This window comes from Peromyscus maniculatus, chromosome 3 (assembly GCF_049852395.1).
Source record: "Peromyscus maniculatus bairdii isolate BWxNUB_F1_BW_parent chromosome 3, HU_Pman_BW_mat_3.1, whole genome shotgun sequence".
Classification (NCBI taxonomy): Eukaryota; Metazoa; Chordata; class Mammalia; order Rodentia; family Cricetidae; genus Peromyscus; species Peromyscus maniculatus.
The window spans coordinates 147,754,619-147,769,863 of NC_134854.1; the positions used below are offsets into that span (position 1 = coordinate 147,754,619).

The following is a 15,245-nucleotide window of genomic DNA, read 5'->3' on the forward strand; positions in this document are numbered from 1 at the left end:
TGCAGAAGCCATGTTGATGTAATCTGTTTCTCTCTCCTCGCCTGGACCATGCTGCCATGGGAAACCTACTGTTCCTGGCCGTCGGTGGGGGCACTCAGGGGGTCTCAGGGACCAAACTGAGCTGTGGTGGTGTTTGGAGAGCGAGACAGCTCATTAAGGCAGCTTCCAGGAGCTCTCCCTCCTGTCTCTTTAGGCCTTATCAGCCTGGAAGTACTTCTGCTACTGCTTCCTGCCATTGTTTCCCGTAGGTAATTAAGAGAAGGCCAGTGCCCTGGTGTGGCAGCTCACAGCTACTGTGGTGCAGAGGGGTGGGTTCTTGGTCACAGCTCTTGGCCCGTGAGGACTTTGCAGGCCCTGGACTGCTTGACAGCCAGACTGCTCAGAGCCTGAGCCGGTCCATCCAGCGGTTGCTGAGAATGGCCTTAAAGTGGTGGCACTGTTGAGCGGCGGGCGGCCGAGTTTCCCGAGGGACGTTGGAGATACAGCCCCCATTTGGAAGGGGAAGGTAAGATGGCTTTGGAAGGAGAGCTGGCTCAGCTCTGGAAGGGAGGTACAAGGCTGATCCCAGTCCCCGAGGTGCTGACTGGGGCTCCTATGCCTGGACCAGGAGGGGTTTGTTTGGAGGGACAATTCAAAGCTACCCTGACCCTAATGTCCCTTCTCTTCTCACTGCTGGGTTCTGCTTTTCTTCCTGAAGAGGCTTCCTGGCCTGGCAGATCTTAGATGGGATTGACAGGCGCTTTCCCCTCCCTTCGTGGGTGCCTGCTGGGAGCTATGGATGCTCCGGTGTGCTAGGAGGACAGGAGAGAGGGACATCTGCTTTGGGACCCAGTGTGGGCCGTTTCCAGGAACAAAGTAGTCTGTTCACATTTATAGTTATCCCTCTTCATTGGTCTGAATGGGCATCATTCCCAGTCTGCCTCAAGTGGCACCTTCTGTGTTTCCCGTGACTTTCTTCAGAAGAGAGGGGCTGTGGCAGGCCTCTGAGGGTTGGGGGGCTGTCTGGTGGGCTGAGGGGTGAGGCACATTGTAGAGAAGTTTCTCAGGTGGAGGGCTGTTAGACCCCTGTCCCCTTGTCAAGGCTATTTAGCAAACATTAGTTGAGCATGTACTGGGTGCTGAGTGTCCTCACAGGTTCTGGGGAAGTTGATAAGAGTGACAGTCCCTGGTCTAAAGGTGCTCATGGCCCAGGACAGATGACTAACAAGTACTCAGTGGTGGCCTTTGACTGGTCTCTGAGTCTGGGTTCTGACGGTGGCAACAAATGAGCCAGTTCCTTCTCCTCCTAGTTGGGTGGTGGCTGAGTGGCATCTCTGCTTCAGCTGCTGTGGGGCTGTGGGGACACGGGATGCCAGGCTAGCCTGGAGGGGAAGGCTGCGAGGACCAGGGGTGCCAGGCTAGCCTGGAGTGGAGGGCTGTGGGGACCAGGGATACCAGGCTAGCCCAGAGGGGAGGGCTGTGGGGACCAGGGATGCCAGGCTAGCCCAGAGGGGAGGGCTGTGGGGACCAGGGATGCCAGGCTAGCCTGGAGGACAGAAGAGAGACAGAACTTCCCCCTTCCCAGCTGGTCCAAGCACTATTGTCTGGAGAAGGTACCCAGCAGTGTAATGTGGCTTGCTGGGATAGTTGCTTTTAGGCCTGACACTGCCATGGGAGCACTTTGGGGACTAGTTTTCCATGTTCAAGGTAGGCATAGGGGCCAGTGAGAATACACACACACACACACACACACACACACACACACACACACACACACACACACACTCACTTATTTTTTTTCCTTTGAGATGGGATTTCTCTGGGTAGCCCTGGCTGTCCTGGATCTCACTCTGTAGACCAGGCTGGCCTCAAACTCACAGAGATCCACCTGCCTCTGCCTCCCAAGTGCTGGGATTAAAGGCATGTACTACTACCACCTGTTGAGGATCCACACTTTTTCAACTTAAGAAAATGCCACCCTGCTGGATGCATTGACAACAGCATGTCCTAGCAGCTGTCTCTCTGGGCAGTGAGAACCACCTCATTCTCCCCACCCCCTCTTTTTTTTTCTGCAGATGAATCCTGCCAGTTTTGAGATCTGGCTGCTTGCTCTGGTCCTCACCTGGCCAGGTAGGTACCAAATGCTTTATTTCCTTACCCCTGCCCAAGGCTACTGGGAATGCCCTCTTCTAGGACTTGGCGCATGTGTCTGGAGCTCACCCATGCTCCATCTGTGAGGCTTGTGACTTTAAGTCAGTGGTCGCCTCTTAGGACAGTTGTACAGAACATCCTGTTCCTGATTTACACTCCCCCACCCCCCAAACTGAATATATGAAGGGATAGGGTAGCACAGAACTGTCCCATGTGATGGGAGCACAGGATGGGAAAGATGGAATCCAGGCCTTGGAGACAGTATTTGTTTTCATGTGGTAATCTAGTTGAACCTCTCAAAATGTAGACGAGGGGACTGCTGGTCACAGAGGGGATACCACTGCACTGGAGTCACACAGAACCAAGAGGACTGGGTTCTAGGCCATCCCCTCCTCACTACACTGCTTGTCCCACCTTCCTTCCCTCTGGGATTCAGAGTTTGGAAATACCAGTAGTGCCTTCTGACCATGTGCCATGAAGTAGAGCAAAGAGATAACTGCTGGAATGCCACCCTGAGTTACTGCCCAGGGATGGACCACAGATGACTCTAATCCTCTTGTGTTTGCTTCTGTAGTCTTAAATTTTTCTACAATGGGCATCATCACATACGTCAGTAAGTTTCATTATAATGAATCTATGTCCTGGGAGATTGTTTCTCCATTATTATCATGAGTCTGGGGTCATGCTCAGAGGCAAGGGGGGCCTTGCCTGAAATGGAAAGTACTTTCCTGTTTCTGCTTTCTGTCCATTGCAACCTCATTTCTATGAGGACAGAGAGCTTTGGGCTGATGGTCCCACCATGCTTATCTGTGGGATCTTCCTTCAGGGACCCTCTGCACCGAAAAGACTTCGGACAGACCATCAATGGCCCGATGCAGCCTCTTCGGGGATGACTTCATTAACACTTTTGATGAAACCATGTATAGCTTCACAGGAGGCTGCAGTTACCTCCTGGCTGGGGACTGCCAGAAACATTCCTTCTCCATTCTTGGTGAGTCCTGGGTACTTGTAGCAGGATCTCAGAACAGGGGCAGCTGAGGTGGGGGAGGGTTCCAACTCTCATGATACATGGCAACAGAAAAAGTATTATCTTTTAGTAATAAAAATTTTTTCATACCTGGTCAAATGAAAGGCATATTTTAGTCTTGTACATTAATTTGGGTTGAATGACCAAAGTGTTTTATGAACTATTGCCTCTCCTAAGTAAGAGGTCTCTCCTGTTCTAATCTAATCTTGATCAACCTTGATGGTATCCATAGCTTTTCTTCTCCTGTGGAAGCAAAAGTAAAACCTCTTCACCAATGAAACATATATCCTGGTTATCATTGTGTTTCTTATGAAATTCTGAGACTTCTAGCACATTTTCTACCAATAGCTGATCAATTTCATCATCACCTTATGCTAGAGGGCCTGGTAGACCTGTACGGGATCTGATACGTGTTATATACAAAGGGTGATTTCTATTTCTGATTACTTGTTGTAGTTGAATAAATAAACCAACTCTCTCTCTGCCTCAGCTGATAGTTTTCTTGGACTATTTAAGTCCTTATCACCTTGTAAGGTTTGAAATAAATTACTTAGTTCTTGAGTTGTTAATCCGATTATGGGCTGTAGCCAGTTAGTATCTCCCAGCAACTTTTGAAAATCATTAAGAGTTTGTAATTGAGCTCTCCTGATTTGTACTTTCTGTGGTTAAATTTTCTGTAAACCTATCTTATATCCTAAATAATCAACAGAATCTTCTCTTTGTGTGTTTTTTTTGTAATCCCCAATGAGGCAAAATTCTCTTTACTTCATCAAACATTTTTCTAAAGTATCTGTGTCTGAATCAGCCAATAAGATATCATTCATATAATGGTAAATTATAGATTGAGGAAACTGTTTACAAATTAGTTCTAATGGCTGTTATACAGAATATTGACATAAGGTAGGGCTGTTTAACATTCCTTGTAGAAGAATTTCCAATGGTATCTTTCAACAGGCTGGGAATTATTAAAAGTAGGCACTATGAAGGCAAATTTTTGTCTATCCTACTCTCATAAAGGTATAGTAAAAAAACAGTCTTTTAAATCAATAACTATAATAAATCATCCCTTAGGTAACAAAGAAGGCAATGTAATTCCATGCTGTAAAGAACTCATTGGCTGAATCACCTTATTTATGTCCCTTAGATCTGTTAACATTCTCCATTTTCAGATTTCATTTTAATAACAAATATAGGAGAATTCCAACAACTGGTTGATTCTTTAGTATGTTGAGCATTTAGCTGTTCCTGTACCAACTGTTCTAATGTCTGTAATTTTTCTGATGTTGAAGGACAATATTCTACCCATATAGGTTTGTAAGTTAACCATTTTAAAGGTAGGGCTGTTGGTACCTTGAAAGATCATCAGCTGTTATGTTCTGCTTATATATGACCTAAATAGTTGATGACTGTCCTTGAGAATGCATTTTAATTTTTTCTCGAAGCATATATTAATTAACAGTTTGTTTCTGTGATTGGAGGAATGTTAATTTGTGTTTTCCATTGCTGCAACAAATCACATCCCCATAAATTCATTGCTATGTTAGCCACATATGGTTTTAATTTTTCTATCTGTCCTTCTAGCCCTATACATTCAACCCATCTTACACTTTGTTTACCTGAGATAAAGTTCCAATTCCTAAGCACTGAACATTTACCTCTTAAAGAGGCCAATCTGGATGACAAGATTTTGGTGAAATTATTGTTACATCTGCATCTATGTCTACCAAATCCTCAATTTCAATGCCATTTATTTGTATTTTTAGCTTTGGCCTTTGATCATTTATAGAAGTTTTCCAAAATACTTGGTTTCTGGTCTCTCTTGAAAATTTTGTTTTGTCTGCTGAAGCTGTTCTGTCATCCAAAGCGGTATGGTTTTTTAATAACAGGTATCAAGTCTTTTAATTTCCCCATGGAGGGGTTTCCCCAATGCTGACAGGGAATGATTGAGCCAAATTTGACATGGGGGCCTGCAAGAGGCCCCCTAAGGCATTTCCCAATGGGAAAGGATTATTTTTCCTGTCCCATATTGATCTGTATTCCTTAGTCCAATGCTGGCCTTTGCCATACCTTCTGAATATTCTAGAAGGCTGAGGCCTTTTGTTTGGATTATCTCTAGAAAAAACATGGTTTTTAGGAATGCCTTGCCTACAGTCCCTTTTCAGATGACCTGGTTTACCACAATTAAAACATCTGGCTGGGCGATGGTGGCGCACGCCTTTAATCCCAGCACTTGGGAGGCAGAGGCAGGAGGATCTCTGTGAGTTCAAGGTCAGCTTGGGCTACAGATTGAGTTCCAGGAAAGGCACAAAGTTACACAGAGAAACCCTGTCCTGGGTGGGGGGCAGGATCTTTTGATTTTTCTTAAAATGTTTAGAAATCACTTCTCCTATCCAAGAATCATCGTAAATATGAGATCCAATATTGGGCAAGCCCTTGCAGTCCTGCAGCCCACTTCTAAAATAATCACTCAGAAGCTTATATTAAATATAACTGCTTGGCCATTAGCTCAGGCTTATTACTGACTAGCTCTTACACTTAAATTAACCCATAATTTTTATTTATGTTTAGCCACATGGCTTGGTACCTTTTCTCAGTTCTGCCTTGTCATCTTGCATCCTCTGTATCTGGCTGGTGACTCCTGACTCAGCCTTCCTCTTCCCAGAATTCTCCTTGTCTGCCTATCCCACCTATACTTCCTGCCTGGCTACTGGCCAATCAGCATTTTATTTATCAACCAATCAGAGCAATACACATTCACAGCATACAGAACGACATTCCACAGCATCTTGGTTACTTTTCTATTGCTGTGAAGAGACACCATGACCAAGGCAAAGTATAGAAGAAACAGTTTATTGAGGCTTATAGTTCCTGAGGGTGAACCCATGACCATCATGGCCAGGAACATGGATGCAGTCAGGCACGCAGGCATGGGTCTGGAGCAGTAGCAGAGGGTTTACATCCTGACTTGCAGGTAGGAGGCAGAAAAAGGGAATGAGAGCTAACTAAGAATGCCATGTCTTTTGAAACCTCAAGCCTCACCCCCAGTATGACACCTCCTCCAACAAGGCTACACCTCCAAGGCTACACCTCCTAATCCTTCCAAATAATTCTACCTAGCATTCCACTAGGGACCAAGTATTCGAATATATGAACCCATGAGGGGCATCCTCACTCAAACCATCACAGGGTGTCTGCTCCACTCAGCAGGCTGGGAGGCAGCAGGCTGGAATCTTGCATAGCAAGGAAGGGTCTGAAAGAACTAGAGTACTGGTGAAGGGAAGTGTCTTAGTCACTCTTCTATTGCTGTGAAGAGACGCCATGACCATGGCAACTCTTATAAAGGAAAGCATTTAATTGGGGCTTGCTTGCAGTTTTGGAGGTTTAGTCCACTATCCTTATGGTTGGGAGCATGGTGGTACACAGGCAGACATGGTGCTGGAGAAGGAACCGAGAGTTCTATATCCAGATCCACAGGCAGCAGGAAGAGAGACACACTGGGCCTGGCTTGAGCATTTGAAACGCTGAGGCCCATCCCCAGTGACACACTTCCTCCAACAAGGCCACACCTCCTAATCCCTGTCAAGTAGTGCCACTCCCTAATGACCAAGCATTCAAATCTCCGAACTTATGGGGGGGGGTCATTCCTACTTAAACCATCACAGGCAGGGATATGGGAAAGAAGGGTGGCCTGGGTCACAGTAACAAGGCGGGAGCTGCAAAAAGCCAGAGGCATTCTCAGGATGTAACAAGATGGGGAAACCGTCCTGAGCACTGGGCTGTGGGGTCCCACCTCGCTGCAGAGGCAACAGCTAGGGACTGGTTTAGGAGAGGAGACTCTCTCCCTGCCCCCTAGGAGGCAGGAACTCAGGCCTGTCACTGAGGTGGCCCCACTGTGCATTCTAAGCAGGGCTCTCCCTACTTAAGCATCACGGCAGAGAGGTACAGACATCCTGTCTATTGACTGTGGGCATTGGTGAGTCAAAATGGAGGGGTAGGAGTGACAGAGGATGGTTTAGACTGTGTTTTTAAAAAAATTATTTTTATTTGTGTGTGTGTGTGTACATGTGCGACTATATGCCATGTATATGCCAGAGCCTGCAGATCCCTGGAGTTACAGGCAATTATGAGTCACCTGATAGGGGTGTTGGGGACCAAATAGAAGTCCTCTGGAAAGCAGTGAATGCTCCTTAATCTGAGCCATCTCTCTAGTCTTGACACAAGGTTTTGACGAGGGAAACAGTATCACTTCTCTACCCCATGGCTTCAGATGCAGGGAGGGAGACGCAATGCCCTGGAGGGTGCTGCCTGGGTTCTGCCTGCTTTAGCTTTGTTCGGCTGCGACCCTGCCTGGAGACAGGTCAATAAACAGTACATAAAGACTCTTAGGACCAGGCATAAAGTTCACATTCTGGGCTCTGGGAACCCAGCAAGCATATTGAAAGAGCTCCCTCTCTCCCCACATAAGCCCAACTTGAACTCCCTCCTCTACTAAGGGAGCCTCCATAGCCAAGGAAACTCGGGCTGTGTTGGTGTCTCTGGAATGACATTATGACCCCCACCAGGAAGGCCCCTGCCTCATTTTTCCGTTGATAGGACACAATACCATGACAAAAGCAAGTTAAAGAAGGGTTTCTTTTGGCTAGAATTGGTTACAAGGGTCGTCACCATGTCAGGAGCATGAGGCAGCTGGTCACATGGCATCTACAGTTAGGAAATAGAGAGCAATGAGTGCTTGTTGACAGGGACTTTTCTCCTTTTCGTTTAGTTAGGGACCCAACCCAGGAAATGACGCCAATCACTTTTAGGATGGGGTTTCCCACTTCAATTAACCCAATCAAGACAGTTCTTCTCAGGCACGGTCACCACGCCAACCTATTCTAGATACTCCTTCCCAGAGGCTCCTTTTCTGGGTGGTTCTAGAGCTCATTAAGTCCACAACTGAGAGTCACCACCACATCCACTTTGACTCCTTGGCTCTGGTTGGCCCGGGGTTCATCAACTTGGGTCAGCCAATCGGCTCATCTTCCCAAGGACTCGGAGGCTATGTCCCTGTGGGGAGATGGAAGCATAAGAAGAGCCATATACTCACGTCCCTCCTCCGTCACAGTCCCCAGGGATGCGGCACGGTCTCTCCAGCTGCCTGTCTTTAAGATTCAGGTGTTCTGAGACTCAGTTGAGATCAGCTCTTTGAAAATGTGGCCTGTTATCCAAACTAAGTTACAAAAGCATCCGGGTCCTCACAGGATGTCTGTTCATTGGATTTGCATGTCAGAGTCACACACTGCTGGACTTCTGTCAAGGTCAGATCTCTTTCATGGTAACCCTCTCCTACCACCACACAAGGTTGTAGGAGAGGCCCAGCCTCGTGGGTTACTCTTTTCTTCATTATGGTACCCAGGGAGCACTTAAGATCCAAGGAAGGTCCATGTATTTCCAGATATCCCTGTTGACTTCCACTAGTTTATGATTCTTTCTATGACAACTTGCTCTTCTCAAGGGTCAGAGTCAATCTTCTGGAAGCTGTTGGTCAGAACATTGTAGAGCAAAAACACTTTACTGTAGATTGATTGCATTTGCACCCAAATCCTACTGTAATATCAGGAAGATGGTGGTTACTGTTCCTGTTGGTATTAGTGGTGTGTAGGAGGTGGGCTGGAGTGGTGTTGGGGAGGGGACCAGAGCCCTGGGTCAAGGGAAGGAACCTAGACCTTGGGCCCTGGGTTTCGTTTATAGGCCTAGGATCACTTTGTGCTCAATTGTTTTCCAGTGACATCCTGTTTCCTTGGTTCTAAATCATTTACATTCCTGTCTGGGTGTTTGTGGGCCTTATTCATATCCTGGATAAAGTGTTTGTGTCTGTTCATGAAAGCCTACCTGATACCAAGGGGAGCCCTCCTGTGAGTGAGGTCCCAAGCCAAGGGTTCATGTCTTCCACAGTTAGCATAGGGGCCACAGAGAGACCAGGAATCAGAAAGCCGATTCCTCCAGCTTTGTAGAGCCTTCTCTTCCTGAGTTATAGCCACAAGGTCTGGCTCCCAAATTAGCCTGAGGAGAGCCACAAGCAACTGGAAGCCTGCTTAGTCATTTCCACAGTCCGAACTTCAGCGTCTGTGTTCTGGGTCAGAGCAGAACCAACCGTGTTAGGAATCTGGACTCCCTGACACAGTGGCGTTCCTTGGAAATGCAGATGGCTGAGTGCCTCACTGAGTCCCAGAGTGTCCCCTAGGACTCAAGCTTCCTGTAAGCTTTCGAGGAGGCTGGATGCCTCCTGCTCCCACCCATGGGGTGAGGGTTGGCTGCCCACTGAGCACCTTGTACAGTAAGTTCGAGGCCAGCTGGGAGCCTGGCTGGTTTGTCTTTCTTCTTGGGTGGACACCCAGCCCTTCCTTTCCCAGCAGGGCTAGGAAGTGCGACTTTGGAGGTTTGTGGGGTGTGGGGTTCTCTTTGGGCGTCAGTGGACCCTTTGAGCAGCCTGCTTTCCTAACAGCTACACAGTAGCTGCAGCAGGGAGAGGAGGCGAATGAAATGGAAAGAATTTCCCGTCGGTGTTGGTGGTTCTCTGAACCCACTGCACTGAGAGATCCTAGTTAGGCAGCTTCGTCTTGTAGGAGGACGTGACAGCGGGATCAGAAGACACGAGAGCATGCTCTGTTCCAGGAGAGTAGTCAGGCTGACCGTTCTCTCCCCGCTTGTTCAGGTGGCCTCTGAGACCCTCCCCACTTTCATACTGTGTCCTCCAACCCCCTCAAATCCGCTGGCCACTCCTGCAGTGGGTGTGGACCACCCGCTCTGAAGCCTCCTTACCTTGCAGGGTTAGGAACGCCACAGGTTCTCCACAGTTCTGCCTTCACTGGAGGTCCCAGTGTTAACCCATCCTGACCCTACGTTGTTCATTTCCACTTTTCTCCGAGTAGGAAATGGGGCCTGGTTACCATAAGCTAAACTATCCACTTCCAGACCACAATTGTAGTGGTAGGTGAAGATCCTGGGCCACCAGCTCTACCCTGCTCCTGCTCATATCCCGCCCACCTTGACACTACTGTTCCCTAGACTTCCTAATTCCTGTCTTCCTGGGGTCCTGATCAAGTCCTTCAAATGTTCTGTGATGAGGGGCTGGTGACTCTCAGGGTTACCACCTCGGGGATCAATCACATTCCACAGCTCTTATTACACAAAGTCAGTCTGCCCCTTTTCCTGTCACTTTTATGTGTAAGGTGATGTTGACACAACTGGCCCTCTTCCCCTTTTGTTTCAGACGGAGTGATGCTACGTAGCTCAGGTTGGCCTGGAACTCGTGATCATCCTGTTTCGGCCTCCTTGAGTGCTGGGATCACATACCTCACTTTATCTTGATTTTGTTTCTGTTTTCCTCAGACTTTCTCTGTGTATCAATCAAACTGACCTCATGTTCCTCCTTCTCTTCCTTCTCCTCAAGTCTGAGTGCCCCCTCACACTTCATCCTTCTCTTGAGAAGGGTGGGCGCTCTCATGCTCCCCAACATGGCTCTGGGGTCCTTCCTGTTTGATTTTCTTCTGCTGCTGCATTCTGGGCTGGCACAACCTTGTACACAGTGACAGTGACCTCTGAACTTCCCATGACATCTTTTAAAGAATTGTTGGTCCAGAGCTGTGTGGCCAGGGCACCACCTCAGCTGCCCAGGGGCTTCCTGTGCGTTTCCTAGCACCTAGCTACAGCTTCCCTGGCTCACTAGTTCCCAGATATCTTCCCTACATCCCCATAGGAGGGAGAGCCTGTAAGAAGGAAAGACCCACAGGGAACCGTTTCTCTTTCTAGAAGGAAGGTGCCCTTTATACCTGGTGGGGTTTCCTAGGAAACGGAGACAGAGCATCTTTGTTCACCTTCGCCATGAGGTTGGGGATATGAGGGAAGAACAGACCCATGAGGAGACAAGCTAGAGATCATAAGGGTCACGGGCATCCAGAGGGAAGGAGACAAAGAGGCCCTTGCCTTGCCTCATTGCCAGTTCTGTTGGTGTGCGGTGTTGGGAGTGTGAGCCTCAGGCTAGCCTAAGATGGGCTTTGGCTTTGGACCCACAGCAAATGCCTAGGGACAGGAACGATCCTTGAGAGGGCTAGCACACTGGAGCTTGATGCTGTTTATCTTTTAAAAATCATTTTAGTGTGGGCATTTCCCAGAACATAGAGAAGCTAAAGTAATAGGATATCCATGCACTTACCACTGAAAGTCTACCATGACTGTTTTATCTGCCTGTCACCTATGGTCCTGGATTGTCACTGCTTAACTGCTGCTGCCAGAGACTACTCACTCTCTAGAACTATTCTCAGGCTAAAGAGGGGCTCAGCAGTTAGGAGCCCATGCTGTGCTTGCAGAGGACACATGCACACCACCCCTTCCAACTCTCACACATACATGTAATTAAAAAAAAAATCTGTTTTCAGTGAAAGTGCAGAGCAGGTCGGACCTTCAGCTTAGAAACATGTGACCGGGCTGAATGAGGACAGTTATGAGATTGGAGTTGGCTGTGTTTTCTAGTCCAGCATCATTCTGTAAAACAATGAGCTGAGCAGAGGAGGTGTGGTCCCAGATGGAGAAGGACAAGACCGAGAACACAGTGATGAGCGTGTTCAGTTGATTTCCTTGTGGACATTTTAGCGATATTTTCTCTCTCTCCCTCCCTCTTCCTCTTCTTCCTCTTTCCCTCCCTTCTCTTTATCTCACTCTCCTGAATCATTATTTACTTGTTTATTTATTTACTCATGTGTGGAGGTCAGAGGATGTCTTGTGGGAGTCGGTTCTTTTCTTCCGACACATGGGTCCTGGGGATCCATCTCAGGTTGTCCGGCTTGGCAACAAGCACACATAGCTTTACACTCTGCGCCATCTCAATAGCTCTCTCTCCTGTTTTCCCAGAAGGTCGGATGAACATCCTAGTTTCCAGTTGGTAATATTTTGGTTTGGCCCGTCCAGCCTGGTGTAGGATCTCAATTTGAATCGATAGCCTTTTGCATTTTGTTTAATGGGTTTGGTACCTCTCTTTTCTCCAGGCAGTGTTGCTGGGAGGTTCTACAGAGTCCTGCCTCTTCAGGGAGTGAAGAAGCTTTCTATGTCTTTGGCTCATTCATCAGTGGTCCCCACTCTGGTGGCAACATCTTAGATCAACAGACCTCCCCAAGTCTTCTGTGGGCATGGCTCCATAGGCTTCCTTGCCACTTTGCTGAGGAGTTGGAGGCCGCAGCTTCCATCCCTCTAGGAGAAGATGTAGATGTATTTACTTATCCCTAAGGCTCATCTTCCATCCAATTTCTATGCCCTGTTCTCTGTAAGGTATTTGATTTGTCTTGGCCGGCTTCCCTTCTTGATTTCCTCCAATTTCTGTCTCCAGGGCTCCAGACTCAGGTTCTCTATTGACCCTTCTGCTTCCTTTACCTCCTACACAGCCTGTTATCTTTGAACATCAACGGCCCAGACATTGTGTTTCTTACACATTAACTCCGGATTGCTAAGTTTTGAGAATGCTGTAGAAAATGCCTGGCCAGTTTGCACTCTTTCATCCCAGCTTCCATTAGAGCTGGTGTTTGCCCCTTACAGCCAGGCCATTGATAGAGACCACTTTAAGGTGTTTGGCCATACAGATATCAGTACTGGAGATACCAGTCATTTACTGAGTCCCTGCTAAAGTTCCCCCACACTCTTTAAATTTCTCACAGAAAACCACGCGCAGTTAAACAGTGGGACTCAAGTCTCCATTTTAGACAAACATCACATAGATTCTTGCTCGGAGCCTCCTAAGATGACAATACTATGGGAAAGTATTGAGTACCAACAGCTCACACTAGTTGTATTTGTGGTAAGAATCTTATTCTTACACCAAGATGACAAACTCCCAGAAGGACAGGGTGATACCTATGGGAGTCCACTGAGGGCCATGTATCCCCCTTAGTACTTTCAGACAGTTAGTAAGATGAGGGAGTGGGATTTTCAGAGATTTTTGTAGCTCTTTGGTTGAGTCTTTTGGGAGAAGTTTTCCATGGAAATTACAGAGGTAATAGTAACAAATTTATTAATTTTGGGGGGTACTTTTTTTTTCCTTTCAGGGAACTTCCAAGATGGCAAGAGAGTGAGCCTGTCTGTGTATCTTGGGGAGTTTTTTGACATCCATTTGTTTGTCAATGGCACCGTGATGCAGGGGGACCAAAGGTAAGTCAGAAACTCAGGGTGTCTGCTGGGAAGGACCCCGGAGCTCTTCTCACATGTTCCTCACTTCATCCAAATTTAAATGCAGAAAACGGGGCCCAGAGACATGAATTATGTGTGCCCAGGGAAGCAAGTAACAGGATGGCTGAGGGCCAGGTCTCTGCAATGATGGTCTAGAGCCTTGATCACTGAGTCTCGCTGTCTGAAGCCCGTGACCCGGGGTTGGGTAGGAAGGCTGGCAAGATCCAGAAGCCCAATGAGTTTGCCCTTTGCCCTCCAGCATCGCCATGCCCTATGCCTCCAAAGGACTCTACCTAGAAGCTGAGGCTGGGTACTACAAGCTTTCCAGTGAGGCCTATGGTTTTGTGGCCAAAATTGATGGTGATGGCAACTTCCAAGTCCTGATGTCAAACAGATACTTCAACAAGACCTGTGGGCTGTGTGGTGACTTTAACGTTTTTGCTGAAGATGACTTCAGGATGCAGGAAGGTAAGCTATTGTTTGAAGTGTCTAGAGCTTTCAACCTGCTAATTTGATGGCTGCTGGCTTTTCTTTTCATAATCATTGATTCTGTGCTTCATAATTTTGGATTGTGAGCTCATCTTTAGAAGGGTTTTATGTTAAAATTTCAATCTGCAATGAATTTCTCCCTCCCTCCCTCCCTCCCTCCCTCCCTCCCTCCCTCCCTCCCTCCCTCCCTCCCTCCCTCCCTCTCTCTCTCTCTCTCTCTCTCTCTCTCTCTCTCTCTCTCTCTCTCCTCTCTGTCTCTGTCTCTCTAATTTCTTGAGACAGGGTTTCTCTGTGTAGCCCTGGCTGTCCTGGATCTCGTTCTGTAGACCAGGCTGCTCTTGCACTCAGAGATCCACCGCCTGCCTCTGCCTCTCAAGTGCTGGGATTAAAGGTGTGCACCACTTTGCCCGCTGAATTATTGACTCTTAAAAGAAGCGTCCATCTGAATCCCGAGCCCACTCGAGGCTTTCTCCTTACTTCATGTTTCCAGGGGAGACTTTTCTGCCCTCCTATCCTGAGCCCAGGTCAAGGAAACACACTTTAGTTTTTCTATTTTTCATAGAAGATTGCTTTTCTGGTCAGCTTTCCCACAGGGAGCATCCTTGGAGGGTCACCTTCATGACAGGGTCTCACTCCACTTCCCCCATCATGCAAGTTCAAAACTCTCCTTTGGAAAGATGGCTGCCCTCAGTCTAGTCCTCAGACTCGTCTGTTCTGGTTCCCATTTTATCCCTGTTGTTCTTCCTCTTCTCCCCCCTCATTTTTCTCCTCTATCTTGGAATCATCACATCTGGTTTTTATGAACTTATTTGTGGCTTCAGTAGAACACTGGAGTCCATTGTGGTAGTGTAGCTCAGACTCTTCTAATCTACTTTATCAGAAAAGGAGGTCCTAGTCCTCAGTTATCTTTCTTTCTTATTATAGGACACACACACACACACACACACACACACACACACTCTCTCTCTCTCATCCTATATATGCACATATTTATACATATATACTTATATATGTATACATATATATTTATGTATAAAACTTATGCCATGGGAAAGAAAATGGTATTTGTTGGCAAAAGTGATATTTTTGGAACCATACCCAGAAAGAGATTCATTCAGTTCAGTTCTCATTTCAGACCCAACACTATTTGTCCGCAAACAAAGTTAACCTTGTTTCTGACTTCTGAGTGTCCTATCAACTTGCTTTGTTTCTTGATCTCTGAGATTCTCCTCCCTTAAATAATAATATTTATAATTCCATCTATTGGACACCCTTCTGCTTCACTTCATATTTAGACATAAAGTTTCATACTATACAAAATCAGGGCTGAAAAAGATTTTTGAGGCCGCCTAGTCCAACTCTTCCTGTACAAATAAGGAGTTAGACGCCCAGGATGAAGCCA

At 47.2% G+C, this 15,245-nt stretch overlaps 1 protein-coding gene across 1 annotated transcript in view; it reads left to right on the top strand.

The window, feature by feature from the left end:
• The first annotated feature begins 369 nt into the window (after nucleotides 1–369).
• The window catches only part of Vwf (von Willebrand factor), a 137,544-nt gene continuing 122,668 nt past the window's right edge, over nucleotides 370–15,245 (top strand). Inside the window, exons 1-5 of the mRNA XM_042274144.2 lie at nucleotides 370–505; nucleotides 2,055–2,109; nucleotides 2,957–3,121; nucleotides 13,234–13,336; nucleotides 13,614–13,822. Coding sequence (XP_042130078.2) covers nucleotides 2,055–2,109; nucleotides 2,957–3,121; nucleotides 13,234–13,336; nucleotides 13,614–13,822 — 532 coding nt within the window. The 5' untranslated portion in view covers nucleotides 370–505. The remainder of the gene's footprint in view (nucleotides 506–2,054; nucleotides 2,110–2,956; nucleotides 3,122–13,233; nucleotides 13,337–13,613; nucleotides 13,823–15,245) is intronic.